Raw genomic sequence first — 14,199 nt, 5'->3', positions numbered from 1 at the left:
ATCCGTCTCCCCACGGGCCCTGTAACAGACCAACTTCTATGGACCACCTCTGGATTCCGGCTGCGTTTGGCCAATGGTGGGCAGCCGCTGGGTTCTGCAGGGAGTGAGGTCAGGGTCCCGTCCACACTCGTCACTGCGGGGAGGCCCCGGGCCAGCTGCGCCTCTCGTCAGACCAAGGCAGCCCTGCCCCGGTCCCGGAGTGGAGGGGGTGGCTGCCCCTCCCTGACGCCCGTGGGAACACACACTCCTGGGGTTCACCCTCCAGCCTTGGAACCAGGCCCAAAGTTCCTCCAACTTCTCTAACTGGACAGAGAGTGAGAGTGTTGGTTGCTCAGTCGTGTCCGACTCTTTGTGCCCCATGGACGGTAGCCTACCAGCTCCTCCATGGGACTCTCCAGGCAATACTGGAGTGGGTTGCCATTTCCTTCTTCAGGGGATCTTCCCAACCTGGGGATTGAACCCCGGTCTCCTGCACTGCAGGCAGATTTTTCACCATCTGAGCCACAAGGGAAGCTCTTTCTAATGTGAGGGTGTCATCTATTTCCTGGTACACTCCCGAGTCTCACGCTTGCAACCAAATGCACAGAAGAAAAACTATCCTTGTGACAGTCGTTTTCTAGGATTTGAATATACTATTTGAGAAAATTTGCAGCAACTTACAAGTATGCCTTTAGGTCATGAAGAACTTTCGAGTTATATATTCTACCTTCGGGCTTCCTTGATGGCTCAAACAATCAAGAATCTGCCTGCAGTGCAGGAGACCCAAGTTTGATCTCTAGGCTAGGAAAATCCCCGGGAGAAGAGAATGGCTACCCATCCAGGGTTCCTGCCCGGAGCATTCCATGGATGGAGGCCCCTGGCGGGCTACAGTCCATGAGGCTGCGAAGTCAGGACTGAGTGAGTAACACACACACACACTCTCTCTACCTTTCAGGCTGAACCGTTTTCAAACATTTAACCAAAAAATACATATGCAGTGTTTAGCCTTGAGAATTAAAAAATGACATTTCCTCTAAGACTCTGGACAGTTAATCTGGGACATCTCATTTTTGCATTATGAGGCCTCCACTGGTGTTTTGGCATATCAGTGCCATCTGCTGGAAAGTTAGTATAATTAAGTCTTCTAAATCCCAAAAGGGTTATCTTCTGGGGGAGGGCAGTAGGGAGTAAGTGTACTCTTTAAGGTAAAAAGCCTTATTTTTAAATACACAGCTGCTTAACTTCCACATCATTATCAATATAAACTGCAGTTAATTACAAAGCACTAAAATAAAGTCTAAAACGTTATTTGAAAAAAAAAAAAAAAAGAACCTAAACATCTCTTTCTATTGGTTCATCTCGGTTGTTCTGCTCTATGTATGAAGCTCAATAGGCCTCAACTTGTTTCTGCGTCATCTGGACTCTTAAACCAATATATATACTAAGATGTAATATATACTGCACATATTAAATAAAGCATACACATATGTTTTAGTATATGACAGTGTTAGTTGGGGAAGTGAGTAGAGAGACAGATGTAAGATGGAATGAAAGCAGGGCTTTCATCATCTCAAAGGGGCAACTGAAATAGACACAGATAAACAAGACACATGTAACTGTTAAAATTTTCTTCTAAGTAAAAATGGCACAAATGTTCTAAATGACAATATAGAAACAGGAAAGATTGCTTAACTGATTTTAATAACATGACATAAAGCCCCTACACTTGATATAATTGTTATGCAAAATACATAGATGAATACTGTCTTCTTTTAAAAATATAAAATAAATAAGCAAGACGTGAAAATAGGCAAGTTTCCATTAAATAAATGAAAAATTTAAAAAAAGTTTTGCTTTCCATTTCATTTGAAGAAGGGAAATTATCATTTTAAACAATATTCCAAGTTTATTAAACAAATTAAAAAAAATTTTATAAAATGTTTAACTTTCATCAGCTTCAAGGTTTATGTTACTCCCAAATTTTGCATATAACTGAACTTTCAAATCTGCTAACACCCGCTGAATTGATTCCACTCTGGATTCTAAGGCGTCAATTTCTTCTTGCAAATTTTTCTGCAAAAAAAAAAAAAAATTAGTTTAAATTAATTCTATTCAATTGGATGAATTCTGAGCATCTGTGAATGAAATAACATCTGGGAAGGATTTTGGGTCAAACACTTCCTAAACTTGGACAGGCAGCTAAATAATACTGATAATTAAATCTAAACCAAAAGTCTGACTGTGGGCACGTTTTATTCATGATCTATATTTGTTTATTATAGACTAAATCAAGCTTTTCTCAGTTCTGGCTAACTTGAAAGAACAGAATAAGATAAAATAAATTATCATATCCCAATAAAAAGAATGCTATATAAACATTTTAGGTAAACAGTTTACCATGGGCCTGTCTTCTGACACAGCCTCTTCCAACTTCCCACAAAAATAACTATGGAACTAGAGGAAATGATAAAAATTCACACTCCCACCAATCATTTAAGAGTAACAACTTGTCAAAATCTGGCAGTTTCCTAACTATGAGGCCCCTGGAGTTAGACTCTGAGAGAGCCGTAATCAGAGTCTCATTTATGACAGAGAAGCGTTGCCACACGAAACGCACGGAATGTCAGAAATCCCTTCCTGGCCAGGATCAAAAGGATTTTTCTTAACTACGACAAAGAAAAAATGGATTTACACAAATAACATGCATACCCGTTAATACCTGAACAAAAGAAGAATGTCTAATATCGGCAATGTTAACATGTTAGAAATCTGGCCAGCGGTTCTCAAAGCGGAGCCCCCAGGTCACCAGGGCGCCACTCCAGGCCTCGCGAATAAGGAATTCTTGGCGCTGGACTCAATAATCTGAATTTTTAACAAGCCCAAATGTTGTCAATGAATCCATACTCTGACCCAGTAATTACACTTCTCTGATTAGTTCCTTAAAGAAACTTCCTAAAGGTGAACAAAGATTTAATAAGAATGTTCACCACAATATTCCTATAGAAAAATAGTGAAAACAAATTACTGTAACGAGAGGACAGTGAGCTGAATCAATGTCCTCCAACAAGACATTAAACAGTCATCAAAAATGATCCTTTTAACGCACATGTGGCCCCAACAGGCTCCCGGTGAAGACCTGCTGGATAAATGAACATTGAATGGAACAATAAAATACTCCCACTAGGATGTTAACTGACCAAAATGTGATGTAAAAATACACATAGGAAGAGAACATAAAAGAAACACATCCATGAAACTGTCATGGATGATTACCTCTGGGTAGTAGGATTACGAGTGGTCTTCTTTTTCTGTTTTATGATATTCTGTACTTTCTGAAAACTATAAATTTAGGCCACAGCTTCTGGGCTCAAAAGATCATCCCCTTTGTCACTCTGAGTGAGTCCCATAACCTAAGACACTATTCTTCTTCAACTCTAAACTGGGATTCCCACAAATACGCCAGAGTCATCCTTGAGATTAAACAAGATCATGTTTACAAGCATTCAGAGGAGGCCGAGGACATTGGAAGGACCCATGAAATGTAAGCTGGCATCCCTGACCTTCCCTACATCTATAATTACACATTCTTTATGATGACATAAAATCCTAATTTAAGAGTTAAACTTCACCCTCCAGGGAGAGATTTCAACACACCTTGGCTTCTTCTAACATTTCTTGTGTTTCTTCTTGAGAATGACTAATGAAAACATCGCCGATCTGATAAGGTATCATTAAGCAGTCATCATCTGCAAGCATGATGTCCTCACAGGCATCTTCTAAGTTTTGTAGTTGTTTCTGTATATCAGAAGTGAACAGCAATGAAAAATGCATTCAAAATTCTCTAACAGAGGTAAAGCCCACCTGTCATCTGGGACACCCACGCTATGCTCTAAGAGACCCTTTCGCAAAGGAACCGTGACACTGAAATGCGAGTGTTGCACATGTTCTGGACGGCGTTTCCCACGGGAGCACACGGACTCGCTGCCCTCTGGACCGCTCCAGACTGCTCCACGGCCCCTGGAGTGGGCCACGGGGTATCCAAAGCCACTCGGAAGGTCTCCTACTTTGCTCTTCTCCTTGGGAATTTCTGCCTTCCAACCGCAGAATAAAAACACAAACACAAACTCGCCTTTCTCAGCTCTGCTCGATGCAAGCAAATAATAACATAAATTCCCCTAATCAACGACAGTTGACCTGGCCTTCAGCCCAGGAGAACTGCCATGAGAAGTGGGCTCTGACACGCAGGCCTGGGGTGGGCAGCGGCCAAGTCCCAAGGACCGCTGGGCAGAGTCCTCCCCAAGGAGGGCGCAGACGGCCCTGCGTCAGCGGGGAAGCAGCAGCCGCATCACTGGCCCAGGGCTCTGCGCCGAGGCTCTGCGACCTGCTCCTCGACCCTTAGCCAGAGGGCACATCCCCAACAACGGGCGCGCCCACCTCCCTCAACTAACATCTTCCTTCTTAAGCTAACTGGAGTGTATCACGTGACTGGCAACGGGGAGCCTGAGACCGCTACAATCACACAGGACTGAATTTAGTTACAAAAAGCTACAGCAGGAAGAGCTTTCATGTTTCTTAAATAACATCAGTTTCAATACCTTTTTTACTTCTATTTCTTCCTTCAGCTCTGTGATTCTACTTGTATTCCGTGCAAATTTGTTTATCTTTTGTTGATCTTCAAAAGTGACATTGACGTCTTCTGCAGCCTGAGAAAACATTGACAAGTTTTGTAGAATTAATCTGAATGGAGAGGTTAGAGGTTAGCTTTTAGCAGAACTCTGAAATATCTCGATAAATTGCTTGTCCTCAGAGTCCAGGACCACGAGAGGCAGAGACCGTCACAGACACAGGCCCTACCAGGCTGCAGAACCAAAGGCTTAGACCTATAACCTCTCCGGATAGGCTATGGAATGCCTAATCCGCAAAAACATTTCAAACATAAACAACAATTGAGAATAAATCCTGGATCAAGTCAGTCAACTTTTGGCCTGGAGCAGAATTTCTCAAGCTGGAACATTCTTTCATCAAGATAATCCAGGGAGCAAAAGTGATGTGCTAGTTAATTTTGGTAAATGCCTCAAACTGGTTTATTCTCTAAGAGTAAAAACTTGCTCAAGCTTACTGAGGCTATCGGAAGTCTGACCGTTTCCATAATATTTTAGAATTTATTTTTAATTGGAAGATAATTGCTTTACTTTGGCCACCTGATGCAAAGAGCCGACTCATTGGGAAAGGCCCTGGTGCTGGGAAAGATTGAGGGCAAGAGAAGGGGCAACAGAAGATGAGATGGTTCCAACAATCTCAATGGACAGGAGTCTGAGCAAACTCCAGGAGCTAGTGAAGGACAGGGAAGGCTTGCGTGCTGCAGCTCGTGGGGCGGCAGAGTCGGACACGATTTAGTGACTGAACAACAGCAGCTGCTTTACAAGGTTGTGCTGGCTTCTGCTGCACAACCTCAATCAGCCCCAAGCACACAGACGTCCCCTCCCCGTGAGCCTCCCCCGCCTCCCCACCCCACCCACCCTCCAGGCTGGCAAGGAGCACCAGGGTGAGCGCCCTCATTTCTGTAATTTTTAATCTGACTGATACACTGGCATGAGGTCACTATACATTTCAGTGACTATATTCCACACACACACAGTAAAAGTTTACGTTTGCTCTAATGTAGAACTTACGTGTCTTTACTATGAATAAGGTGTAATTCACTGTAAAATGAAAAATATTGAATGCAGAGTTCCCAAGAAGCAAGGCGAGATAAGAAAGCCTTCCTCAGTGATCAATGCAAAGAAACTGAGGAAAACAATAGAATGAGAAAGACTAGAGATCTCCGAAAGAAAACCAGAGATACCAAGGGAACATTTCATGCAAAGATAGGTTCGATAAAGGACAGAAATAGTAGGGATCTAACAGAAGCAGAAGATATTAAGAAGAGGTGGCAAGAATACACAGAAGAACTGCACAAAAAAGATCCTCACGACCCAGATAACCACGATGGTGTGATCACTCACCTAGAGCCAGACATCCTGGAATGCGAAGTCAAGTGGGCCTTAGGAAGCATCACTAAGAACAAAGCTAGTGGAGGTGACGTAATTCCAGCTGAGCTATTTCAAATCCTAAAAGATGATGCTGTGAAATGCTGCACTCAACATGACAGCAACTTTGGAAAACTCAGCAGTGGTCACAGGACTGGAAAAGATCAGTTTTCATTCCAATCCCAAAGAAAGGCAATGCCAAAGAATGTTCAAACTACCGCATAATTGCACTCATCTCACATGCTAGCAAAGTAATGCTCAAAATTCTCCAAGCCAGGCTTCAGCAATATGTGAACCGTAAACTACAGATGTTCAAGCTGGATTTAGAAAAGGCAGAGGAACCAGATCAATCTGCTAACATCCACTGAATCATCAAAAAAGTGAGAGAATTCCAGAAAAACATCTACTTCTGCATTCTTGACTATGCCAAAGCCTTTGACTGTGTGGATCACAATAAACTGTGGAAAATTCTTCAAGAGATGGGAATACCAGACCACCTGACCTGCCTCTTGAGAAATCTGTATGCAGGTCAGGAAGCAACAGTTAGAACTGAACATGGAACAACAGACTGGTTCCAAATCAGGAAAGGAGTATGTCAAGGCTGTATATTGTCACCCTGCTTATTTAACTTATATGCAGAGTACATCATGAGAAACACTGGGCTGGATGAAGCACAAGCCGGAATCAAGATTGCTGGAGAAATATCAATAACCTCAGATATGCAGATGACACCACACTTATGGCAGAAAAGCAAAGAAGAACTAAAGAGCCTCTTGAAAGTGAAAGAGGAGAGTGAAAAAGTTGGCTTAAAGCTCAACATTCAGAAAACAAAGATCATGGCATCTGGTCCCATCACTTCATGGCAAATAGATGGGGAAACAGTGGAAACAGTGACTGACTTTATTTTGGGGGGCTCCAAAATCACTGCAGATGACTGCAGCCATGAAATTAAGACACTTGCTCCTTGGAAGAAAAGTTATGACCCACCCAGACAGCATATTAAAAAGTAGAGATATTGCTTTGCCAACAAGGTCCGTCTAGTCAAGGCTATGGTTTTTCCAGTGGTCACGTATGGAAGAGTTGAACTATAAAGAAAACTGAGCATTGAAGAATTGATGCTTTTGACTGTGGTGTTGAAGACTCTTGAGAGTTCCTTGGACTGCAAGGAGACCCAACCAGTCCATCCTATAGGAAATCAGTCCTGAATATTCACTGGAAGGACTGATGTTGAAGCTGAAACTCCAATACTTGTGGCCACCTGACACAAAGAGCTGACTCATTTGAAAAGACCCTGATGCTGGGAAAGATTGAAGGCGGGAGAAGGGGACGACAGATGGTTGGATGGCATTACCGACTCAATGGACCCGAGTATGGGTAAACTCCAGGAGTTGGTGATGAACAGGGAGGCCTGGCGTGCTGCAGTCCATGGGGTCACAAAGAGTCACAACTGAGCGACTGAACTGAACTGATGTGATTAATGTGGTTAAATCAGTAAATAAAATTAGACAGCTTACATGATAAAGTATGGAGTCATATCAGTAACAGCTAACGTTTACTGGAAAAGGGAATGGCAACCCACTCCATTATTCTTGCCTGGGAAATCCCACGGACAGAGGAGACTGGGGAGTCCATGGGGAGGCAGAGAGTCAGACCTGACGGAGTGACCAAACGGCAGCATTCACTGAGCACTTACTGCATGCCCAGGGCTTTCTAAGTACTTATTACTGCTGCTGATCCTCCCCCATGGAGCAGGCACCCAGTGCTCTCGCCTGGAAAATCCCGTGGACGGAGGAGCCTGGTGGGCTGTGGTCCATGGGGTCGCTAAGAGTCGGACACAACGGAGCGACTTCACTTTCACTTTTCACTTTCCTGCATTGGAGAAGGAAATGGCAGCCCACTGCAGTGTTCTTGCCTGGAGAATCCCAGGGACGGGGAGCCTAGTGGGCTGCCGTCTACAGGGTCGCGCAGGGTCGGACAGGACTGATGACTGACGTGACTTAGCAGCAGCAGCTAATCCCCCAATCAGCCTTAGTAAGCAGGATCATTAGCACCGCTATTCTACAGAAAGCCTGGCAGAGAGAGGTTGAGGAATTTGCCCAAAGCCACACAGACAGCCAGGGGCAGAGCCTGGGATCCAGCTCCAGAGCCAGAGAGACCCACGAGCACGCGGAAATTAAAGGCAAAGTGTGTGTGTCTGCAAGTGCGTGTTTTACACATGCAGTCACACATGTCTAGAAGGAGCAGGAAGTCCTTGGCTTCAGATTTTCAAAGGGGGACCATCTTTTTTGTTGTTGTTTCCTTCCCCTTTTCACTTTCCTGTTTCTAATTTTAATTTTATTAAATAAAAAATTGTTTTAATTTTCTTTTATATTGGAGGATAGTCAAGTGATTAATGAGGGACCACATATTTTTACAAAATCTTTTAAATAACAGACTTCCTTAGTTTCCCCTCACTTAAAAGACAGGAACAAGGGCACATGGTTACAATTTAAAGGAGGAAAGAGACAGCTTCAACAAGGACTACTGTAGGCTCCATTACCAATAACAGAAATGGTTCACAATAACCACCCCACACCCTATCTTTTCACCTGCTCTCTCATGACCAGTGACTTATTGCTTTCATTTGACAGGCAACCTGTTGTCTCAAGCAGTAGGGAGCTTAGTGGTCAGAACATACATGCAGACACCTAGAACTCAGCCCTCCCCTGACCCAGGCTCCCATCACCCAATAAACATGCATCAGCCTCATCAGAGACCCAGTACCTATCTTGGGAAAAAAGCCCTTTACAATGGGATATACATATAGCTTTGAATGTTCAACCTGGTGTGTAACTTCTATGAGCACGAAGTTGGGACGCAGCGTGCTATACGATGCAGACGCTAAAGCGAAGGCCACACACAGATGCGTCCGCATTCGCGTCATTTCCCCACACAGGAGTCTCAGCTCCCTGCCGTATGTACCGTTAGATAACCAGAGGGAATTTCTGTACGACGCAGGGAGCTCACACCCGGGGCTCTGTGACAACCCAGAGGGACGGGACGGGATGGGATGGGAGCGGGGAGGGAGGTTTCAAGCAGGAGGGGACACGTGTACACCTGTGGCTGATTTATGTTGATGTATGGCAGAAACCATCACAATATTGTAAAGCAATTATCTTCCAATTAAAAATAAATAAATTTACATTAAAAAAAAAAAAAAGAAGTTTCAACTCTCTAAGCCAACAGGGAACAGAGAATTCTAGGCTCCCCACTCCTGCTGAATTGAAATACTGAGTCTTCAGCAGCCTGCACGCATTCACAGATCACCCGTCACGGGAAGGCTTCGGAGGCCAATCCCCGGGAAGCCCAGCACAGGGCTCACCGGGAACACAGCTGGGGCTCCGTGCAGTTTCTGAGCCTGCATCTGAAGCGTGTTCAGTCAGACTCATCGACGAGGGCTTTCTGAAAAGCTGCGGAGTCTGGCCATCTGCCTTCTATCTTTCCACAGCAGGTGGTTCCCGCTGCAGCCTCGCCGAGCAGCAGCCCCCAGCACACGGGACCCTGTGGTTCATCTCTGTGACTGTGGTTCTCTCCCTGGGGTTAAGGGCTGAAGTCGGGGTGTGAGGCCAACACCCACTGCCTAACCCGCGGTGGAAAGAGACAAGTCAGCACCGTCCCTGACTGCGGCTTCCGTTTTCATCTCGCTGACCTAGAACACACCTCCGCTGCTGGAGGCTCCATTTTGGCAGGGAGGGCGTGATTCTAAACTGGGAGTGCAGACTGTGAGAGGTCCACCTACTCCCCGACACCGTGTGCGGCGTGCTGCGTTATGTGTGCATCCTTCTGGAAGGCTCTTCGTGGCTTTCACCCGTTCTTAAAGGGACCCATGTCCCGAAAGGTCAGGAGAAAAGACAGATGTAGTTACTTCCGTTCACGAAGCCAAAACAACTCAAGGAAGAAGGAGACTTTCATAGTACTGGAGGTGTCACAGAGCGGAGGAAACAGCAAGAGTGGCTTCAAATCCAAGCAAACAGGAACCACGGGCAACTCATCCAGTTCTCTGGAGACACCTCGGCTTTGTCATCTCTAAGGCGGGGAAGCTATTCCTACCTTCCAGAAGAGATAAAAATGAGCACCCAGCAACGGGCCTGGGGATGCAGTCACCTTTCAGTAAACGACAGCTAAGTGCTTTATTTTCTGAATAAAGTTTGCCAAAAATCATTACAAAGAACAGACCCAGGTCTGGAAGAAAATTCTGCTAGGCCTAAGAGAAATGTGACTGCTCAAGATTTCAGGTGAAAATTAAAATCCCCTGCATTACAACTGCACCCTTCCCGGGAGCATCAGCCTCTCCTGGGACCCTGGGAGGAAGGGACTCATCCTCAGTCATGCTCACACTGAGTCTGGGACCACATCACCAGTAGGCTGGACCCACAGCTGGGCCCCTAGGATTCTAAACATCCTATAGCAAAACTCTGGCTAATTTTAATCTGCTTTAATTTTTGTTTATTAAAGGTTGTCTACCCAGTTTTTACAATACAAATTTTTTTTTTTCATCTTTCATATGAACAGTCATTCATTAATTTAGCATTTCCTAAGCACAGGAGGGCTTTCCTGGAGCCTCAGTGGTAAAGAATCCACCTGCCAATGCAGGAGACCTGGGTTCCATTCCTGGGTCAGGAAGGTTCCCTGGAGTAGGAAATGGCAGCCCACTCCGGTATTCTTGCCTGGGAAATCCCACGGACAGAGGAGCCTGGCGGGCTATAGCCCATGGGGTCTCCAAGAGACGGACATGACTTAGCAACAGGGCAATGTGAGTTCCCCCTCATGAGTCCTGGCACGCTTACATTCTAGTGTAAGAGCTAGGTAAAAAGTAAGAGTTTTTGCTAGTTAGTGATACATGTGACAGTGAAAGCAAAATAGTTTAATAAGACATGGAAGTGTTGGAGGGCTTCTTTGAAATGTCAAAGGTGCTTCTCTGAGGAAGAGACATTTGCCCTCAGGATGTATAAACAAAAATCAGACTGTAGTCCCCACCCAGGCCAAGAACCAGGTCTGAGAAAGGAGAACTTTGGAGATGTTAAGACTGAATCGTCATCTCATCTTAACTTCTCACCATAAAAAGTCACGACCCAGTGGATGTTACAAATACCCAGTGTAAAGCACTCCAGATTGCAAAGAGCTCTTCTTAAACTCCGACGGCTGTCCTATGATATTTTGTTCTCACCCTTTTGGTATGCATCTGTCTTCTCTGAGAGTCAGCAGAGAGGAAGACGCACATGTCGCTAACCTATTAGAAACTGTCCCCAGTGCCAGAAACACCTACAGGAAGATGTTGCGCCTATGAGAGCCTTCCTAAGATAAAGAAGAGAGCCTTGTGTTTGGGCCGTCACCTTCCCCTCCAAAAGTCCTTTGCCTTATGGTTCAGCCTGCTCCCGCCCCAATCCCTTCCTCCTGGCCATCTTTTCACTGAATGCACCCAGGCCTCTGCAGGAGGCACTCCCAACCTTCTCTTGCCCTCCTTGTGGAATCCGGTAAACCACATCTTCTCAGCAAAGCTTTCTCTGACCTCAAGAAAGACCTATTCCAGCCCTCATTTCACAAGCCCCTTTCTTTCATAGTTCTTCTCAGAGTTGCAAGTTTAACACCTTTCTGTGTGACAGCTGATTAACGCCTGCCTTTCCCCAAGGGTGTCAGTTCTACAAAGCTACGAGGAAAAGGAGATAAAAAGTTCATTACTAGGCCTTCCCAGGCGGCTCATTGGTAAAGAATCCACCTGCCAATGCAGGAGACACAGGCTCGACCCCTGGTCCAGGAAGATCCCACGTGCCTCGAAGCAACTCAGCCCTTTTGCCACAACTACTGAGCCTGTGCTCTGGAGCCCAGGAGCCACAGCTTCTGAGCCCGCGTGTCGAAACTACTGAAGCCCCAACATTCTAGAGCGGATGTCCCACAGCACGAAAAAAGCCACGGCAATGAGAAACCCAGGCGCTGCCAGAGAGAGTAGCCCCTGTCTCTGCAGCTGGAGAAAAGCCCACTCAGCGAGGAAGACCCCACACAGCCAATGGGAAAAAAGAAACTTCATTACTGCCCATCAGCCTCATCTCCGTCACCTGAAACAGAAAACATGCCACTGACCACGCTCAGAGAGTCTGTTAAATGAATGAAAGGAAAATGCTGTTCATCAGAACTTCTGAGATCAAGCCCAAGGTTCAAATCATTCTTCGACCATTTCCTCGATGTTTATTTTTTTTTGTACCTCAGTTTCTACATCTGTCAAAAGAGGGTGAACCACAACTACTATCTTCCATGGAGTTAAAGGTCATACGTGACAGCGGGCGCAATATAAACAGAAAACAGAGGCCAAATGAATCTCGCTCATTTCTCAATCACCAAGGCCCTAAACTCAACTCTGGAACCCCACAAGAATTTGTGGATGACAGACCAGTAGAAGGAGTGACTCGCCTTGGTTTGCCTGGAGCTGTCTTCAGTTTCAGCAACCCCTCCGGCTCGGGCAAACCTGAATGGTCACCCCACAGCAAGAGCAGGTGGCTAAAGGCTGTGAGGTAGTGTGGAGCCGAACGCAATGGAAGCACATTACCACGCGGTCTTGGAAGGGGACTGAAGGAAAAAGATAAAACCTACGGAGCCAATGCCTTCAGCCAGCGGACTCTCATCAGACACCATGGAAGTTACACACAGGCTCTGGAGGCAGAGCTTCCATCTTTATTTCAACCCTAACTTTGCCTCTGTGGTTCAGGTTCTTCATTTGTAAAATAAAAATAAACGCAGCATGATCCTAAAAGGAGTCGAGGATTAAAATACCGTACGGAATGCGCTTGGATCGGCGCATAGTACAGCCTCATAAGCATCAGACGCTCTGATCGCCTTGCCCCTCTGCGCGTTAATTTCTTTCTATGCAGGTATCAAGCACCGGTAGCCTCACCAAGCGATAAGCCCTGAAGAGGCGCTTTACTTGCTCAGTAGGATAAAATGTGGGCTTTGGGGAAAGACAAAATTAAACCTGGGTGTGCACTCGGGTTCTGCTTATTAGCTGAGTCACCGGGAAACCGCTCACAGCTCTGCTTCTCCGTCCGTCCCCGGCTAGACTGGAGGGAGCAGAGGGAACAAGCAGGCGGCTCCGGGCACCGCGCGCCCTCGGTGCGGGCGGCCGGGCCTGCAGGGCGCGGGCGGGCGCGGGGCGCGAGCTCCGGCCCTGGGCCTCGGCTCCCGGGCGACGGCGGGTGCCGGCGGCCCCCGGGAAGCTGCGAGGGTTGGCCGCAAGCCGGCAGCAGTCGGCCCCTCCGGCCACAGCCCGAGGCGGGGCCCCGGCCTCTCCAGGGCCCTCGGCACCGCCGGGCGGACCCTGCTCCTCCAGGGCGGCCGGGTGGGCCTGGGGACCCCGCGGCACCGGGAGCCGCCCCGGTCGCCGAGCCCCCATCCCGGCCGCCCGCCCCGGCCCGCCCAGCTCCCCGGCCCGCCGCCCCGCGGTCCCCCGGCCCCGGCCGCCCGCCCGCCCCCCCGGCCAGCCCAGACCCCCGGCCCGCCGCCCCCCTGTCCCCCGACCCCCGGCCGCCCGCCCGCCCAGCTCCCAGTCCCGCCGCCCCCCGGTCCCCGGGCCGCCCGCCCGCCGAGCCCCCTCACCGCCTTCTTCATGGTGGCCGCCATCTTGGGACTGCGCTACGGCGCGAGGCGGGGAGGGCGGCCGAGCGGCCCCGCGCCCGCCCTCGCTCGCCCTCGGCCCGGACTCGCTCGCCCTCGGCCCGAACCCGCGGCGGACGCAGCGCCGGCTCCACATCCCCCCGACCGGGCCTCCGGCCGGCGGCTCCTCGCGCCCGGGCTCGGGGGGACCTGCAACCGGGAAGGACTTGGTACGCGCCAATTAAAGGGGCAGGCACGCCTGTGGGCCGACAGAAACCGCGGGCGGCGCGGCTGCGGCGCGGGCGGCGGGCGGCGGGCGGCAGGGGGCGCCGAGCGCGGGTCCCGGGCCCCGCCTCCCTGACGAGCGCGCGGCGACGCGGGGAGGGGCCTGCCCTGCCGGGCTTCATTCATTCTGCGCTTACTGTATACGCGCACGCGCGTGCCTCCCGATTCTCCATTGTCCTTTTTTTTGGTCTTTACACTCTTAAAAGTCACTGAGGACCCCAGAGAACTTCTGTTCTATATTCATCGATGTTTACCACATCAGAAATGAAAACAATTTTTGAATGTA

General features: G+C 47.9%; 1 protein-coding gene across 1 annotated transcript; it reads right to left on the bottom strand.

Moving 5' to 3' along the window:
- Positions 1-1,661: 1,661 nt before the first annotated feature.
- On the bottom strand, positions 1,662-13,860 carry PFDN4 (prefoldin subunit 4). The gene is made up of 4 exons (XM_061127538.1): positions 13,632-13,860; positions 4,575-4,682; positions 3,634-3,774; positions 1,662-2,052 (listed from the first exon to the last, which is right to left on the bottom strand). The coding sequence occupies exons 1-4, from the start codon at positions 13,653-13,655 to the stop codon at positions 1,921-1,923; spliced, it is 405 nt and encodes a 134-aa protein (XP_060983521.1). The 5' UTR covers positions 13,656-13,860; the 3' UTR covers positions 1,662-1,920.
- Between the last annotated feature and the right edge of the window lie 339 nt (positions 13,861-14,199).

The sequence above is a fragment of the Dama dama genome, chromosome 23 (assembly GCF_033118175.1).
Source record: "Dama dama isolate Ldn47 chromosome 23, ASM3311817v1, whole genome shotgun sequence".
Classification (NCBI taxonomy): domain Eukaryota; kingdom Metazoa; phylum Chordata; class Mammalia; order Artiodactyla; family Cervidae; genus Dama; species Dama dama.
Note: the sequence above shows the minus strand (reverse complement) of the source record. Positions and strands in the feature narration are given on the sequence as shown.

Bases quoted from the DNA above. Each gene is read 5' to 3' on its own strand.
- PFDN4 (XM_061127538.1), bottom strand. From the start codon at position 13,655: ATGGCGGCCACCATGAAGAAGGCG. The intron at 4,683-13,631 runs GTGAGGGGGCTC...ATGTTTTCTCAG, and splicing joins CGGCCACCATGAAGAAGGCG to GCTGCAGAAGACGTCAATGT. The intron at 3,775-4,574 runs GTATTGAAACTG...TCTGATATACAG, and splicing joins AAGAAATAGAAGTAAAAAAG to AAACAACTACAAAACTTAGA.